The sequence below is a fragment of the Chiloscyllium plagiosum genome, chromosome 3 (assembly GCF_004010195.1).
Source record: "Chiloscyllium plagiosum isolate BGI_BamShark_2017 chromosome 3, ASM401019v2, whole genome shotgun sequence".
In the NCBI taxonomy this organism is placed as follows: domain Eukaryota; kingdom Metazoa; phylum Chordata; class Chondrichthyes; order Orectolobiformes; family Hemiscylliidae; genus Chiloscyllium; species Chiloscyllium plagiosum.
Genome location: NC_057712.1, coordinates 78763456 through 78782314, shown reverse-complemented (window position 1 = coordinate 78782314; position 18859 = coordinate 78763456). Strand labels below are relative to the sequence as shown.

General features: G+C 42.0%; 1 protein-coding gene across 1 annotated transcript in view; it reads right to left on the bottom strand.

Annotated features, from left to right (window-relative positions):
* Window positions 1–18859, bottom strand: part of nt5dc1 (5'-nucleotidase domain containing 1) — a 575653-nt gene that overhangs the window by 40283 nt on the left and 516511 nt on the right. The window contains exon 10 of the mRNA XM_043675150.1: window positions 11128–11292. Within this exon, the coding sequence (XP_043531085.1) occupies window positions 11128–11292 (165 nt within the window). The remainder of the gene's footprint in view (window positions 1–11127; window positions 11293–18859) is intronic.

Sequence of the window (18859 nt, the reverse complement as noted above, 5' to 3'; positions counted from 1 at the left end):
GCTGTACAGGACATTGGTTAGGCCACTGTTGGAATATTGCGTGCAATTCTGGTCTCCTTCCTATCGGAAAGATATTGTGAAATTGAAAGGGTTCAGAAAAGATTTACAAGGATGTTGCCATGGTTGGAGGATTTGAGCTACAGGGAGAGGCTGAACATGCTGGGGCTGTTTTCCCTGGACTGTCGATGGTTGAGGGGTGACTTTATAGAGGTTTACAAAATTATGAGGGGCATGGATAGGGTAAATACGCAAAGTCTTTTCCTTGGGGTCGAGGAGTCCAGAACTAGAGAGCATAGGTTTATGGTGAGAGGGGAAAGATATAAAAGAGACCGAAGGGGCAACTTTTTCACACAGAGGGTGGTACACGTATGGAATGAGCTGCCAGAGGAGGTGGTGGAAGCTGGTACAATTGTAACATTTAAGAGGCATTTGGATGGGTATATGAATGGGAAGGGTTTGGAGGGATATGGGCCAGGTGCTGGCAGATGGGACTAGATTGGGTTGGGATATCTGGTCGGCTTGGACAGGTTGGACCGAAAGGTCTGTTTCCATGCTGTACATCTCTATGACTCTATGAGACCATATTGTGAGCAGCAAATATAGAAGCTTAGTTTAAGTGAAGTACAGGTAAATCGCTACTTCACGTGGAAGGCGTAGCTGGGGCCTTGGATACTGAGGAAGGAGGAAGTAAATGGGCAGATGTTACATGGTCAGTGATTCCAGGGGAAGGTGACATGGGGCTGTTGGTGTTGTGGACCAAGGTATCCTAGAGGGAATGATCCCTGTGGAATGCTGACAAGGGAAAAGATGGGGTGGGGAGGGGAGGTGGATGTGTGTCTGGTTGTGGCATCCTGCTGGAGGTGGCCAAAATGGCAGCTTATGATCCTTTCGGATGTGGATGTTGGAGGGTGGTAAGTGAGGACCGAAGGAACCCTACCATTGTTTTGGGAGGGAACAGAAGAGGTGAGGGCTGAAATACGAGAGATGGGCCAGATGTGACTGAGGGTCCTGTCAACGACAGTAATGGAGAAACGTTTATTGAGGAAGAAGATGGTTATTTTGGAGACCCCCTTGTAGAAGCTGGCAACATTGGAACAGACGCGACAGAGAAACTGGGAGAATGGAATGCAGTCTTTACACAAGGCATGGTGTGAGGATGTACAGTCCAGTTAACTGTGGGATTCAGTGAATATGTCATAAATATTGATGGCCAACCTACAGTAGTTGAGGAAGAGGTGTTGGGCCGGAACCCATTTCTCTATTACCAAGTGACCACTAGTATACACACAAATTACATGATTAGGAAGACAGGACATAACATCGAGGTACTACAATAATGCAGTACTTCCTCGGTGATTAAAAATCATTAAAATCTGGATTGAGCAAAATATGAATGGAGGTGTCTACTGGAAAGAAATATTCAGTGCTCAAATGTCCTGCAGTTTAAACCTTCCACTCTAACAGAGAGAAAGTTTCATCCTCTCAACCATCCCCAATTTAGATTTGAGAGATGAAGACAAACTACTTAACCAAAACTTGAGTGGTATAGGACAATTTATATTACTGAAGGACAAAATTCCTACATAGAATATATAAAACAACTCAAGCTAATGCTGTGAGGACATAGATTCAAATTGTATTATGACAGTTTAATTAAGAAATGCAGAGTTGAAAACCAGTTTAATAGTGACCAGGAAAACATTGCCAATTGTCATAAAAACCTATTTAGTTTGCTGTTGTCCTTGAAGGAAGGAAATCTGTTGTCCGTACTTTGTTTGGCCTACATGTGATGTCACAGCAATGTGTTGACTCTTCAATGTCCTCTGTTATGGCCTGACAAACCATTTAGTTGTATTAAACTGCTACAATGTCTAAAAAAAAGGAATGAAGTTGGACAGACAACTCAACATTGACCTAGGTACTGGAAGTAACAACAGCAAAGCCAGTCCTGTTGACCTGCAAAGTCCTCCTCACAACTAGCTGGGTGTGGGTGCCAAATTTGGGTGACCCAGTTGAACAGTTTGAGCAAGCAACAACTTGACATGGTCATACTTACAGAATCATATCTTCTAGCTGATGTCCCAGACACTATCATTTCAATCTATAAGTATGACCTGTCCCATGGGCAAGGCAGACTCATTAGAGTTGGCAGCAGTCAGGAAGGTTTGTCCCAATATCTCATAGCATCAGGTCCTCCCATTTCTCTGCCCCTGTTATCAACATCAGTAGAAGATGCACTGAAGGCGCAGAATGTATGTTGGCTAGGCAACCTGAATATCCATCACCAAGACTGCAATTACTGACTGAGTTGGCAGAATCCTAAAGGGCATTGCTACTAGATGACTTCTGTGGCAGGTGATGAGGGAACCAAGGAGGAGTAACCCACGTGACCTTATCCTCATCATTCAACCTGTCACATACCCATTGTCCATGTCAATACAGGTAGAAGTGGCCATTACAAAACCTTTAGGAAGATGGATCCCGTCTTTACATTAACGGTGTCCTCCATTATGTTGTGTGGCATCACCATCATGATAAATGGGGCAGATTTCGGCCAGGGATAATGAACTCGGCATCCATGAATGTCAGCAGTAGCTTCAGAATTTCATTCAACCACATTCTGTAACGCCCAGCATATCCCTTCCTCTGCCACTATAATCAAATGGGGAGTCAAATATGGCTCAATGAACAGTGTAGAAGGGTATACCAGGAGCGGCACTAAGCATTCCTAAAAATGAAGTGAAGCAACAATATAGGATTACATGCAAGCCAAATGACAGACACAGTATGAAATAGACAGAGCTAAGCCACAACTAATAAATCAAATCTAGGCTCTGTTGTCCTCCCATATCTTGCTGTGAGTGGTGGTGGTTAATTAAGCAACTATCTGGAGGAGTAGGCTCTACAAATATCCCCATCCTCAATAATTTGGGAGCCCAGAACATCAGTGCACAAAACAAGACCAAAGTAACTGCAACTATCTTCAGCCAGAAAAGCTCAGGGGATGATTCATTACAGCTTTCTCCAGAGGTCCCCAGCATTACCGATGCCAGTCGTCAGCCAATTTAATTCATTTCAAGTTCTCTCAAGAAGTGACTGAAGACTCTGCATACGGCAAAGATTATGGATTCTGACAACATTCTGACTACAGTACAGAAGACATGTAATCGAGAATGAGCCACACCTCTCGTCTAGTTTATTTCAGTACAACTATAATGTTGGCACCGACCTGATAATGTGGAAAATTGGGCAGGTATGTCCTGTCCAAAAATAGCAGAACAATTCCAACTGGCCAATTAATGCCTGAATAATTAGCAAAGTGATGGCAGGGAAAATTAATACTGCTATGCAATGGCACCTAGACTGCAATAACTTACTCATGGTGCACAGTTTGGGATCCACCAGTGCCACTCTATTCCTGATCTCATTCCACATTTGTTTGAAACATGGGCAATTGCAAAAATATGATGAAAATAATTGCCTATGACTTGAAGGCAATATTGAACATGAGCAGGTCAGAGGTGGGGCATTCTGTGGAGAGTAACTCACCTCCTGACTTGCCAATGCCTGTTCACTAACCAGAAGACAGAAGTTAGGAGTGTAATGAAATACTCTCCATTAACCTCTATGACTGGAACTCCAACAGCACTCAACAGACTCAGCACCATCCAGAACACCAGTCTGTTTGATGGAAACCCCATCCACTACCATAAACATTTGCTCTCTTCACTACCAATGCTCAATGGTGCCAGTTAATAGTGTACGAGGTGGGGGGGGGGGGGGAATCTGGAGATCCAAGATTCCAAGATGGCGACAATGTGAAAGGTCTGCACTGCTGAGCTCTACACCACAACTCAGGTGAAGCGGTGCTTTTACCCTCCCCACCTAAGCTATCTCTGAAAAATTCAATAATTAGACAGTTGTGGAATCGTTATGTTTTTTTAGGCAAGGGAATTTGACAAAAAGAAAAGGTTTGAGTAAGTCCCAACACATGGGACACTCCCCATCAGCATCAGACACGCCCGCGACTGTGACCACAGCTTCAGCGTCCTCTGCATCTCCGCTGGAGTCACTTACCCAACAGACCTTGGCTGCAGAGTTCGTCAAGTTTCGAGAGATGATCGAGGCCTCGATTGTGGAAAGTCGCACCAGACTGGAACCGATCTTGGCCATGCTGCACAAACATGAACAGGAGCTGGATGAGCTCGGAAAGCGAATGGAGGAGGTTGAATGGCAGACTGCAGCATCGGCAATTGTGATCGAGTCCTCAGTGATCCAGGCCCTCGAGAAACAGGTCTGGGCCTTAACAGAGAAGGTTGACGACCTCAAAAACAGGGGTGGGAGAAAGAATATCCAGGTCGTTGGGCTGCCGGAGGGAGTGGTAGGAGAGCAGCTAGTAAGTTTTTTTTGAAGACTGGCTGCTGTGCTTTCTTGGTTGGGAGGCCAAGATGGGCCGGTAACGGTCGACAGAGTTCACTGGGTTGCAGTGTGCAGGCGTGGCTCAGACCAGCGGCCCAGTCCTTGTGCGATGTTACAGGGACAAGCAGAGAATAATGGAAACTTCCAAAGTGCAGGAGAAGGATCCATAGGCTTTGATTTATAAAGGATCCAAGATAATGCTCTTCCAGGACTTTTCTGCAGCTGTGATCCGTAAAAGGAAGTCCTTTGATGAGGTGACGAGAAGACTGAGAGACCTTGGCATTCAGTATTCTGTAAGGTACTAGGCAGTGCTTTGTTTTTCTCATGATGGGTCTGTATGCTCACTTGATTCTTTGGAAAAGTGAAAAACTTTCTGGACATTTTGTAATAGACTGGATGATGTGAAGGATATAGATGATCATTTTTTTCTTTTCTATATACCTCTCCTTTTCTTGAAGAAAGTGTTGTTGGATTTTTTTTCTCGAGGTTAATTGGGGTTAATGTATAGTTGGGGATGGGTAGAGTGCTCATGTTTTACTCCTTTGTGGATTTTACCTTTAATTTTCTTTCTTTTGCTTGAGTTTGGAGTGCGGCTCAAGCAGGAATGAGTTATGGAGTTGTATGGGAGATGTGTAATTACACCCTGTGGGTAGGGTGTAGAGTGCCCCATTAAATGCCTTTTGTATTTGGTTTAGTTTGTTGGTTTTTGTATTTGTAGTTTTTGAAGGTTCTGTTAGTTTGTTAGATGTAGTAGTTTTAGTGTGCGTATTTTTAGGCTCCAAGAGTCTATTTTCATCTATACTCAGCGATTTGTAAGTCAATTTCTTCCTTTCGGAAGTTCAAATGTTGTTGTAGAGGATCATGACTAATTGTGGTCTCAAATGGTGTACCTGGAACATTAAAGGAAGTCACTCGCCGGTCAAGAGGAAAAAGGTGCTTTTGAGTCTTAAAAAGGAGAGGGACGATATTGCCCTGTTGTAGGAAACTCACCTTGATGATAAGGAACATCTACAACTATAGCAGGGTGAGTTTGATTGGGTGCTTTTTTCATCCTTAAATACTAAGGGCAGGGGAGTGGCCATACTCGTTTGGACGAATCTCCCATTTAAATTATAGATTGTATTAAAGATGAGTATGGACTGTATGTAATTCTTAAAGCCTCAATTTATGAAGAGTATGGTATTTTGAACGTTTATTGTCCCCTGGCATACCCCCTTAAATTTCTGATGGATGCATTCTCCAAATTGATTTCAATTGCGTCATGGCATATTATTACAGGGGGAGATTTTAACTGTCTTCTGGATCCCATGGTGGATAGAATGCCCAAAGGCCCCCCAAAACCTTCTCTGCAATCTGAGCAACTAGTTGATTTGTGTGTGGAATTGGGACTGGTGGATGTTTGGAGGTGTCTCTACTCTGCGGTTAGGGACTTTAACTTTTTCTAATCCGCACAAATACCATACTAGGATTGATCTTTCCTAGCCCTCACTACTTTTTTTGGATTCCGTGATGTCCCGCACAACTGGGAATCTACCATTTCCGATCATGCAGCAGTATAGTATAGTATAGTAGTGAAGATTAAGGGTAATGTAGCAGGTTCATGGCACTGGTGAACGGGTCCCTTTATTTTCAAGGACAGTAAGTTCACTGAGTATTTTTCTAATGAGTTTAAAGCATTCTTGGCCAGTAACTCGGATATGGCTAGTTACCAGTCTATTCTCTGGAAGATTGCTCAGGCTGATGCCAGAGGGATAATTATCTCTTATTCTGCCAGTCGGAAGTGACAAAAGGGAAAGCAGCAGCGCTTGCTCGAGACACAACTAAAGGCAGCTGAGATGCCATATTTTGATAGGCCATCAGTGGCTAAGTTGCAGCGGGTCACAGCTCTGGGGTCCACCTTGAATTCGATGTTCATGCAGACAGCGAGGAAGGAACTTCCCTTTGTGAAACAAAGCTTGTTTGAGCATGGCGATAGTCCGGGCAAATATCTGGCATATCTGGCTTGGAAAAAAGATGCCCCCCCGTATTACCTCAATCAGGGAAGGGACTGGAATTCTTACTTGTGTTTCTAAAAAGATCATTTTACTCCGTATACACCAGTTGGAAGGCTGTGAGGACAGATGGGCTAAGACGGAGTTCTTTTTTAGGAACCTGGATCTTCCAGGCATGACCTCCAAACAGCTGTCTCTCCTTAATGCCCCTTTAACAGTGCAAAAGGTACAAGAGGCTGTGAAGCAGCTTCAAAGTGGAAAGGCGCCCGGCCCTGATGGTGTCCGTAGTGAATTCTACAAAGAACTTATAAATATATTGGCAATGCCAATGCTGGACATGTACAATTACTTGTTTAGTCATGATTGCCTCCCGCCATCCTTGAGAGAGGCAAATATCTCTCTCATCCTTAAGAAAGGGAAGACCCTGAAGGACTGTGCTTCCCATAGGCCCATTTCACTTCTAAATTCTGATTTTAAAATTTTGTCCAAGACTCTTACATTAAGGCTGGGAACAGTGTTACCTTCCATTGTCAAAGAGGACTAGATGAGTTTTATAAAGGGCTGCAGATCCTCCAACAATGCTATGAGATTACTTAATATGGTCCAAGCATGTCAGCAGCGATCGGTTCAGGGATTGGTGATTTCTTTAGATGCAGAGAAGGCATTTGACCGGGTGGAGTGGACTTTTTTTTTTACACCCTGGAACAGTTTGGTCTAGCTGAAGTCTTTATTAGGTTGCGTAGAGTCCTTTATAGTGATCCTCTGGCTGCGGTTCTCACCAATACCGTGAGATCCAGTAATGTTAGTATCTGCAGGGGCAGTCGGTAAGGTTGTCCCCTTTCACCTCTACTTTTTACATTGGTGATTGAACCATTGGCAGAGGCTATCCATAGGGATCCCAACATAACTGTTCCAGAAGAGGGATCAAAGATACATAAGACTGCATTATATGCGGATGGCATTCTTAACTTTTTGTGGAACCCAGTAGTTTCTGTACCCCATTTGATTCAATGTATTAATTTATTTGGCTCCTTTTCAGGCTATAAGATTAATTTGTTGTGGCTCTGTTCGCTGAGCTGGGAATTTGTGTTGCAGACGCTTCTGTCGCTTCACAGGAGGCTCCCAAGCACTGAGGATGTCACCTAGACAGGGGACGAAACGTCTGCAACACAAATTCCCAGCTCGGCGAACAGAACCATAACAACGAGCACCCGAGCTACAAATCTTCTCACAAACTTTGAATAAAATTAATTTTTCCAAATTGGAGATTATGCCTATGGGGGATCTTGGGGAATATCTGACGTTGAGGGTGAGTCACGGTTTCCCGTTAAGTGGTCACGGGGGGATTTTCTTTATTTAGCTTTGGTTGCTACTCCGTTATTTAAGGCTAATTCTGTCCATTTGCTTGACAAGATTAAGCAAGATCTTCAAAGATGGGAGGCTCTTCCAATAGCCTGGTTAGGTCGAGTAGCCCTTATGAAAATCAATGTCCTTCCTTGTTTGCTATACCCTATGCAAATGCTTCCCTTGATTTTTCCCAGGCAAACATTTAGGAGACTTCATGGCTGGTTTAGCTCCACACCACAGGTGGCCTCTTATTAAGCTTGCCAAATTGCAATTGCCAGAAGGGCTGGGGGGAGTGGACCTCCCGGATACTAGAAGATATCAATTAAACTCCCTTTCATCTTTTGTGAGCAACTGGGCTCGTAAGGGCCCAGCGTCAATGTGGTTGGATATTGAGGCCTCCTAGGCAAAATGTCCCTTTACTAGCCTGTTGCTCTAGATAAAATGAGGACAGTTGCTGAGTACTGTCACAATCCAATAATTATTAATACTGTCAAAGTGAGGAGGGCAATGCGGCACAGTAAGGGTAATACATCTAAAACTTCTCTTCTTACTCCTATAGTTAGTATACCGGGGTTCTGACCAGGGATAATGGACCCCGGGTTTAAACTCTGGGCAGCTCAGTGAGTTTCTGTTTGGGTGACTTACTTGAGGGCAAAACATTGATGTCCTTTGACCAATGGGCGGCACGGTGGGCGGCACGGTGGCACAGTGGTTAGCACTGCTGCCTCACAGCGCCAGAGACCCGGGTTCAATTCCCGCCTCAGGCGACTGACTGTGTGGAGTTTGCACATTCTCCCCGTGTCTGCGTGGGTTTCCTCCGGGTGCTCCGGTTTCCTCCCACACTCCAAAGAAATGTGCAGGTCAGGTGAATTGGCCACGCTAAATTGCCTGTAGTGTTAGGTGCAGGGGTAAATGTAGGGGAATGGGTCTGTGTGGGTGCGCTTCGGCGGGTCGGTGTGGACTTGTTGGGCCGAAGGGCCTGTTTCCACACTGTAAGTAATCTAATCTAATCTAAAAAAAAAATCAGCCACTGTAAGTAATCTAATCTAATCTAAAAAAAAAATCAGCCACAAGTATGGATTATCTAGCAGAGACATTTTTTGTTTTTCCCAAATTAGGAACTTTATTCAAAAAGGAACTACGCTCTCGACCGATTCCGACAGATCCGATATAGAGAACACAGTGCTTCATGCCAAGAGCAGTTCGTACTCTTTATCATTTGTTGGGGGGTGGTCTTTAGGGTGAAATTGAGCTACTGAGAGGTCTGAGAGAGAGTGTTAGGAGTTGAGATCTCCTTTGAGACATGGGAGGATATCTGTGAAAATATGAGAAAGATTTCGATCTGTAATAGGACTCATGCCACACAGTTAAAGATTCTTCATAGGGTCCATCTGGCCCCAGACCGTCTCTTGAAATTTAAGGTGGGCTATCCTTAGTGTGCCCCAAGTGTAAAATGAGTACTGGTACTCTCACTCACTGTCTGTGGTCCTGCCACAGACTTCATACGTACTGGAGTGCTGTGGCAGGAGTAATAGGGAGTGTCTTGGGGACCCAAGTTAAGATGGACCCAATCTCTCTTCTCCTGGGCCTGCCCAATTTATCTTCTTTAGATACTCATAGGAGAAAACATTTTAATATCCTTACTTTCTGTACGAGAGAAAACATTTTGATGTGTTGGGTGACTGAAATCCCTCAGGCCTCTCAGGTTGGCATAAGCTAAGCATGGAACATATCCCCCTGGACTTCCTCACAAATATGGTGCAGCAAAAAACTGAAAAATTTTGTAAGACATGTCAGCCTTATTTGGATTACCTAGATGCAGGTTTGTCTGCCATTTTAATTAGGGCTTTTGTGTAGCCATGATGATCTGATTGGTTCCCTTGGCGAACTTGGTTCCCTCAGAGGAAGAATTTTGAATAAATGCGGGTGTTATATTCAATGCTCTCGAAACTCGGGAGCTATTGTTTTGTTGTGCTCAGCGGTGTTATTTATTTATTACTTATACTGAGTTGTTTGTCTTGCACATAAGTACAGTTTTGTTTTGTTTGTGTTTTTTATTTCTGATTCTTTTTATAATTTATAATTTTATACAGAATAGTTTTGTTGTTGGTTTATTGTTGTTGTAATTTTGTAATCTTATAAAAAATAAATCTTTTTACAATAAAAATATTTTCAAAAAAGTAGTGTACAAGATGCACTACAGCAACTCACCAAGGCTCCTTTGATCGTACCTTCTAAATCTGCAAGTTCTATCACCTAAAATGTTAAGGGACGCAGATACATAGGAACACTACGGTCTGCAAGTTTCCCTCTAAGCCACATACCATCCTGTGAAGGTATTGGTGCTGGACAGAGGTAGACAAAGCCAGAAATCACGCGACATCAGGTTATAGTCTAACAGGTTTATTTGAAATCATGAGCTTTTGAAGTGCTGCCCCTTCATCGGGCGATGAAGGTGTCTTCATCTGACGAAGGAGCAGCACTTTCAAAAGCTTACGATTTCAAATAAACTTGTTGGTCTTTCACCTAGTGTTGTGTGACTTCTGACTTTGTACACTCCAACCTGACTTGGAACTGTAGCACTGTTCTTTCACTGTCAATGGGAAAAAGTCCTGGAGCCACCTTCCTGACACCTACCCTTCCATGGCAGTTCAAGTAGGCAGCTCACCACCCCACCTTCTTCAGTGCAATCGCAGCTTTGCCTAAGAAGGCAAAGATGAAAAAATTCATTTTTGTTATGCTCTTTGTAACTACTGGTGTTTTAAAACACTTTATATCAAATGAAGTACTGATAAGAGGACAGTCTGTACAACTCAGAAAAATCAACCCAAATTTCCAACAGCATTAGTGGCGATTATTGAGGTGTTGACTGCTATACGTGACGAGACCCAGAGAAAGTCAAGACTTACGCATATGGTGCTTGCATGCAAAATACAAGTATCCAAAGGGCAGCAATACATTCCTGGACCTCTGTGTGGATGCCTTTAAACCCCATCATTGTTGATTTGGGCTAGCTGTGTTGAACGTGCACAGAACTTTCCACCAGAATACTCATATTGAGTTGAAAGTAATTAGCAGCAAAAGTTATATCAGGAAAACCTCCAAGTGAATTTAAAGATCAACTTGCTGAAAAAAAAAACACATTCCCAGCCCACAAAATCTACCCACTTATAAACTATTTTGCTACAATGTTATCATGTACAAATAATTTGGTTTAGCACTTTGCTGCTGCATAGTTATCATTCACATTGGTTGCAATTGACAACAGAATAATCACTGTACAGTTTATTATTTTCAAGTATGTTTCACAACTCCTTTTAGCATACCTGTTCAAACTGATTATTATCTGTAGTTAATTGTGAACACTTACTTCATATTTTCCTTTCTTCTCTAATGGCTCTGAGTCCTTTCTGTCTGTTGTAACTTGTTGGCTGGCTTCAACTTCTAGTTCTTCCAGCACGAGGACTGTTTCACAATTATTGTAGCTGTGAGCAGGGAATATATCCGAGCGCATACTGTCACCAAAGTAAACAACCTGTGGGTTAAACAGCACGCGTCATGCTAAGCTCTCTTGAATCAAAGTCCATACGAAACGCAGAGGTTAAATCATTGAATAAAAATATAAAGCAGAGGAGAAAGCAGATATTCATTTGAGCCCAAACCAAGGAGAGGCAATCACTGATTGTCACTCTGCTTCGATTTATTCTGCACAAGGGATTGTGCTCTACATTCCTCCCTGGCATTTCCGATTCTTGCTCTTTCAGAAACATGGTGCAGTCCTGGCAATTCAGCCATTCCCTTACACAGTAAGATAGTCAGGGGAAGTTAAACCAAGCCTCCTTTTAGAGTTTTAGATGCTGTATTCTGTTAAGTTTAAATGTTCCAAGAAAGCATGTTTCCAATTATCCATTATCCAACAGCTGACATTTCTTTGTATCGTGTGAAGATCTAATTAACCAACCCCATCCTGACAGTCATCACTAAATCCCAAAAACATTCTCCTGTGTCTCTTCCTCAACTACCACATTTTTGTCATTTGTTTGTCATAGTGATTATATTCACAAGAAGCTGCCAATGGACTTTTAACAGAAACAAGTTTATTATAAAATTATTGTAAAATTAAAAAAAAACACAAACAGTGTTACACAATGTAAGGCCTATTTGAAACAAACCCATACAAATACCAGAAAGAGATACAACAATCCTTTCACTCTCAGCAATGACCTCATAGGCCTCATTTGCCAAAATCTGGGATCAATCAGAGGCAAGATGGAGGGCAAAAGAGGGATTTCACCTGCCATAAAGACATAATGTGCCCTTGACCCTGACCTCTCCCAAAACACATCTTCCAGTGACTCCTACCTCATGTAACCTGAAAGCCAGACGTCACAAAATTGGATCCCTGAAGGAATGGCCTCTAGAGATGATCTCTTGGACCCAGAAATGACTGGCCTCTGATTGGCTGTCATCTCTGGCAGGGTGGGACTTCACTCGAGACTCATGATTTGCCAAGACACTCTTAACTGGCTGATTTGAGCTGGACCAGTCAAGCTCTTTCACTAGTATGGGCATGGACTTAGTTGCATGCGAAGACATCCACCCTCATACTTATTGCACTGAGTGCTAAATCTTGGTTTCCACTATTTGGCCCATTAATAAGGCAGCAAAGCCAAACACCCAAGATTCTATTGTTAGATACTGGACATAACATCTATCACTCAACCCATGAAGCAATGGCTAAGATAACTGCACAGACATGAGCTGGTCAATCTCTCATTTGAAATACACAACTGATTTTTAAAATTCTGATCGTAGTTAGGCAGAAGTCATGTAATAAAACTCTTTAAATATGTTCTGAGCACAAGGGCTTTGGCACGATGTCACTAAATAATGCGGTAATATCACTGGTCTAGTAACCCAGAGTCCCAGGCCAATGTTCTGGGGACTACCAACGGATCAGAACTAAACTTGGAAGTACTGCCACAATCAGTCATGAATGGTGGTGGACAATTAAACAACTCGCTGGAGGAGGAGGCTTCATAAATATGCCCATCCTCAACAATTGGGGAGCACAGCATATCAGTCAGTGCAAAACAAAAACCAAGATGCCTCTCTATCTTCAGTCAGAAGTGGTAAGTGGATGATTCACTTTGGCCTCTTCCAAAAGCTACTCTTCAAGCAGATTGATTCACTCCACATGATACCCAGAGATGACTGAAAGTGCTGGATAGTATAAAGGTGAAAACATGATGGGTCATAACATAAAGAACATAATTGAATGAATAAAAGGTTATTCGGGGAAAGAACCTATGAGAGGAAGCTAGCTAGCAACATTCATACAGATAGGAGTTTTTACAGATATCGAAAAAAAAGAGCAAGTAAAGTTAGTCTCTTGAGAATGGGGAGTTGATAATAGATAATAATGAGACAGCAGATGAAATGAATAAATACTTGCTTTTGTCTTCACAATAAAGGATATAAAGACCATTCCAGTAAATCAGAAGGTGGGAAGGAGAGAGGAACGTGGTGAAAGTACAATCATTGGAGAAGCACTGGAGAAAGCTGTGGGCTGACAATTCTCCAGGTCTTGATGGGATTTCATCCTAACATCTTAAAAGAGGTCACGAATGAGCTAGTGGCTGCATTGGTGTCAGTTTTTAAATATTTCCTAGATTCTGGTACAGTAAAAGGATATTTTAATTTGACACTGACAGTGTTTCAGGAAAGCATTTACCTGCTGCTTGGCATTTTATGTGCTATTCAAAATGGTTTTAATATTTGCCAATATATTGGAAATAAATGGAAAAACGTAACAGAATAACCAGGAACCTACATTGTACAAAGTGGCAATGCAGTCTGTGACAATCCTGGAATCCACACTACAACAGACAAATCCTTCAGCACATATTGCCAGGAGGTTTGACACACCAGTAAACAAGAGCTTCTTATAACAGTTAGTAGCAACAAAACACAACACATCCTATTGAAAACAACGATATTACATTCCTGCACTGGGTATGTTTTAATGTGGAGGGTGAATGTAAAATTACTGTCCAGCTAGCCACCTTTCTTGCCAATTACTGAGCATGTCTCCAACATCTGCAGGTGTCAAAATTGGCAACCTTTCCCTGTATATGAATAAACAGTAAATGGACAATTGTATTTCTTATAGGCAAGAATGGGCTGTGTGCTTTTAAACACCTACACCATGAAAAATGGGAAGGGAGGGGCAACTGATTTAGGGATAAAGCATTGGAAGCATTCACTCCCTCTCTCCCAGTTTTTCTACCATGCTGCCTGGCTAACATAACCTCCCCCATCCCACCCACTTAAAACTCTCTCCCCACTCTGTGGGCTGTTGGATCCCTCTTCCATGATGTGGAAGTGTTGGCGTTGGACAGGGGTGGACAAAGTCAGAAGTCACACGACACCCAGTTTATTTGAAATCACAAGCTTTCAAAGTGCTGCTCCTTTGTCAGGTGAAGTGACTTCAAATAAACCTGCTGGACTATAACCTGGTGTCGTGGGACTTCTGACACTGTAAAACCTTCAGACTTACCTTTCTCTTTTCAGGACTTTTCCTAGATCTCCAATAATGGACAGCACTGAGTTCTAAGCACTGCTGGGAGCAATGGAGCTGCCAACCCAATAATTCTTTTGGCTGTTCCCGAGGAAGGGTCTAACTTCTCAGTGAAAAGTGTCCTGCAATTAGAAAATTCAGCCCACCTATTGTGCACTTAGCTGTGGGCTCAGCTTCCAATGGATGAGTTGGTTTTCATCTGGACCTGGCCAGTGTTATTTCTGTACCAACAACAATTTGTATTTAAGTAGCATATTTAAATTAAGAAAATGCCCCACAGTGCTTCTTAGAAACGTAGCCCGACTAAAACTTATTAAAGTCAAAGGAGGAGATACTGGGGCACATATCAAGGAAGTGTTTTTGTCATTTGGTAGGGCAGAACTTGAGTATTACTGAAGAGAAGATACGTTTTGTCAAAGGAGCAATTCAAATATATGTTGCTTCTGTTTGTAGCGAGCAAGACTCTGTGTGTTAATATTTGTAGTTTCCAGCATAAGCAAGTGTGCCACACTGCAAGCACAGCTAACAAACCTATATTGGTAGTCAGCATAATTCCTCACACACTCAGGAATATCCAGGCCATTCCGTCCAATTGCAGAACCACTTCTAATGTTGGGCACTGTGTTGCAGGTTTTGCATATGCTGATCGGACATGGTTGGACACTTTGTTTGATAATCTTGAGTGTGCAAAGTAATATTTCAGACCATCAGTCAGGCTTGCAGTGTAACACAGTGCCTGTTCCATCTCAACAAAATAAGTGATAGCTATTTGCTGGTTCATCCCTCAGGGCAATGCCCTAAACATCAGAGTCAAGAAGCCTGATTTCAAATGCAAACAAAGCCTGGCTATTAACTGTCAATCATCAATAATTGGTGCATTCTCCACAGCAATGCCTCCACCAATCAGAGTCCACAAGCCAACCAGTCAGCACTTGTCTCTCATGCAGTATATTGGTTTATCTGTTAAAGTGGTATTCTTGCATATTGTCCTGATGAGCCTAAGATGTAAAATTTTGATTGTTTTATCTCAGAAATACTCAAGAAATGCTTTTGTTACAGGATTTAATGAAAATAAACATTTTTCCTTGCGAGTGGTGTTATCAAAATCTATGGGTACACAAAATCACTTTCCCCTGATAAATACATGCAGGTTAGGTGAATTGGCTGAGCTAAATTGCCCGTAGTGTTAGATGAAGGGGTAAATGTAGGAGAATGGGGTCTGAGTGGGTTGCGGGTCAGTGTGGACTTGTTGGGCTGAAGGACCTGTTTCCACATTGTATCTAATCTAAAGAAATTTATATTTTTGATTCATAGTATGACAAAACTAAGCACTATACTAAGTGTATACTAAATGAAACATGTTTTGCTACTTATATCTTTTATTGGCACAGTGACAGACTCCCACTTCATAGTCAGTAAGTGTGGGTTCTGGCAACACACCAGACATTTGAACACACAATCTCGGATGAGACATTAAACTAAAATCTTCTAAGCCTTTCAGTTGGACTGAAAAATATGGTACTATTCAAGAAAATGCAGGACAGTTCTTTCAATATCATTTTGGCCTTCACCAACACAAACATATGTCTCACGATTATTTGTGGGGAAATTGACTGCTGGGTTTACAATATTACAACAGTGTAAACCATGCCAGGAAGCAGTTTAGGACAACCTGAGATTATGAAAATGACCAAATATAAATACCGCAAGTACAACATGCTAAAAACTTCTTAAAAGATTCTTGAATGGATTGCAATGGTTTTCTTCATATTTATTTTTCATCAAATGAGTCAGCATCCCAACTATAATTGTACATTGGACACTTGGGTACGAGACAGTTGATCGGGTTGGGGGGAGGGAGTGGAATTGTAAGGCAATGTAAATCAGTGAGTGGGTTTGGGAGACTGGCCTGCAGGTTAGGGAGCTTGAAGAGCCAAGGAAGAGTTATGTAGGAATAGAAAGTGGTGTGTGGAAGTGTTCTTCTTCTTCTTAGACCTCAAGAAGTGCTGTAAAAGCAATCTACTGATATACTGGAGCTTCTCATCTCCCTTCAGCTGCTGCAGTTCACTAAGTCCTGATAACTGAAAGTCTGTTAAAATTTGAGCAACATGCCCCCATCAACATATTTAAACAAAGGACCTACATCACAAGTAGTTAAGTTATCGTTACCTGATGCCAATAAAGCTGGAAATGGAAGAAGATGTTTGAAATTTAATCTTATTTCTGCACATCCCTTGCCCTTTGTGGTGAATTAAAATAAACCGCTAAATTTCTAGGTTACGGTACTTTGAAACAACATCTACAAACAGACTGTAAGGCCACATGCTCTGTGCTGCACAGGCTTCAAACTTCTCATGGAGGTCCAGCACATCACCTCTGAGGTCCCAGTCCACTTCAGAGGTCTAAACTCACCCGCTGAACCCTATCTGTAAATGTGCTGAACTCAGTCACTAGGTCATCAGCCCCATGTCTTCCTAATTTTCAATTGTACTACATCCAATAGCTAAAAGACTGTTACAATATTCCTTCTCAATAATCATTCCCAGATTTGGCATCAGTGACTGAAGCTTATATCGTGAGTCTCAAGCCTTCGCTAAGTACAAACAGGATAAAATACAAAGTTACCAAAACTTTATTACCCCAAAGGGGAACACTGATGCAACAAATACAGTCAACATCAGCCACAAATGCTGAAGGCAATTTTTGGGACATGCTCTGGAAGGTTGCTGCCAGTGAATCTGATTGACCCAGATTTTCCAATGGTCAGTTATTTATGTGGCGGAGATGGGATTGGTGCTTGGGACCCTGCAGAATTGCTGATATAGCAGACTCTGGGAAAAGTTCCCATAGAATTGAAGATTTCACTGGGCAATTTCCCTTTCCCTGGAACCCTCCAAAAGCACCTTTTAAATCAGCGCTCTATTGCCTACGCATCTAGTATCCTACCTTCCAGCTTAACTTAGGTATTAACCTGTTCACGGGAATTGTTGAAGTGACTGTACGTGATACTGGAACTCCAAATCGTAGAATATGTCAAAAATGGTGTGGGAGTCAAGGGCTTCCCTTGACGATCCCGCATTGAGAAGGACTTGTAACATCCAAAGCATGACTCCACATTTCTGAAAGAGCTCTGATAGGTTTCACCTGTCAGAAACGCAGAGATCTTTCTTAACATAAAAACAGAAGAGCAGAGCGGCAATCTGTATGTGACTATTGTGCCTCAGAAAGTGTGGCACAAACTCTACATACAGCTGACTGACTGGGATCATTCCATACAGGCTGTTGCACCTGGAATCTTCCGGCCCATATGGTTCAAATAGCTCACTTGGATAAATCATTGGGGAAGTTATGGAATAAAATAAATATGTGGTTGGCCCCAGGAAACATTCTTTTTATCCCTAGATAGAATGAGAAACACTGAATGCAAATGTTCTTTAAAATTTAGGGAATCGGTACTTTCCAAGTGCTTTCTTAGCTACTGGTCCCTGCTGTCATCAGAAAAGTACTGGAATCATTTACAAAGACAGGCTTTACAAACCACTTAAAAAAGTGTGATATGATGAAAATATGTCAAAATAGTTAAAAGGAAGAAAAACACTTTCGACAAATTGATTCAAGTATTTGAGGATGTAACTAGTAAGGTAGATAGAGGGGAACAAGTAGGTATTGGATATTTTGGATTTCCAAAAGGCATGATTCAAGTTGTCACATGAAACAGTAATGATCAAGGGACCATGAAATAGAGGGTGAGTATTAGAAAATAGGTTAATCGATAGGAAACAAAGAAAATCAGACATTTTCAAGCTGGCATCTATGGCTAGTTCAGTATTGCAAGAATCAGTACTTGGGCCTCAGCTAATTGTAATTTATATTAATGATTGAGACAAATAGACAAAGAGTAATACATCCAAATTTTGTATCAGTTCAAAACTAGGTGGGACTGCAAGTTATGAGGAAATTTGAAAGAGACAGAACAGAACCATAGACAGATTAAGTGAGTAATCTAATGTAATTAACAGAATAATCAATTTGTGTGTGGCAAGACTCACAAATAGAAATGTTGCAATTATCAAGATAGATGCTTTAGTGATGTTGGTTGAGGGGTGTAGGCCAGGATATGAAAGAAAAAGCCTCCACAAAGGACAAACTTACGTAAAGCCTGGGGGAAAACACGGAAAAAGTATTTTTGGAACAGATAGCATCAATTATGAATAGGATTTATTCATGGTAGTGGGGTGTTTTCATTAATGATTTATTACATGTAGGTTGAGACAGTTTTATTTATGAGGGCGAGATCTGGCTAATTACTTTAATTTGCTTGCAGGAGTGACTACAGATGGAGGATTTGGTTAATGTGAAGACGGGACTGGGGAATACATACTTGAGGAGAAAGTGAGGTCTGCAGATGCTGGAGATCAGAGATGGAAATGTGTTGCTGGAAAAGCGCAGCAGGTCAGGCAGCATCCAGGGAACAGGAGAATCGACGTTTCGGGCATTAGCCCTTCTTCAGGAATGAGGAAAG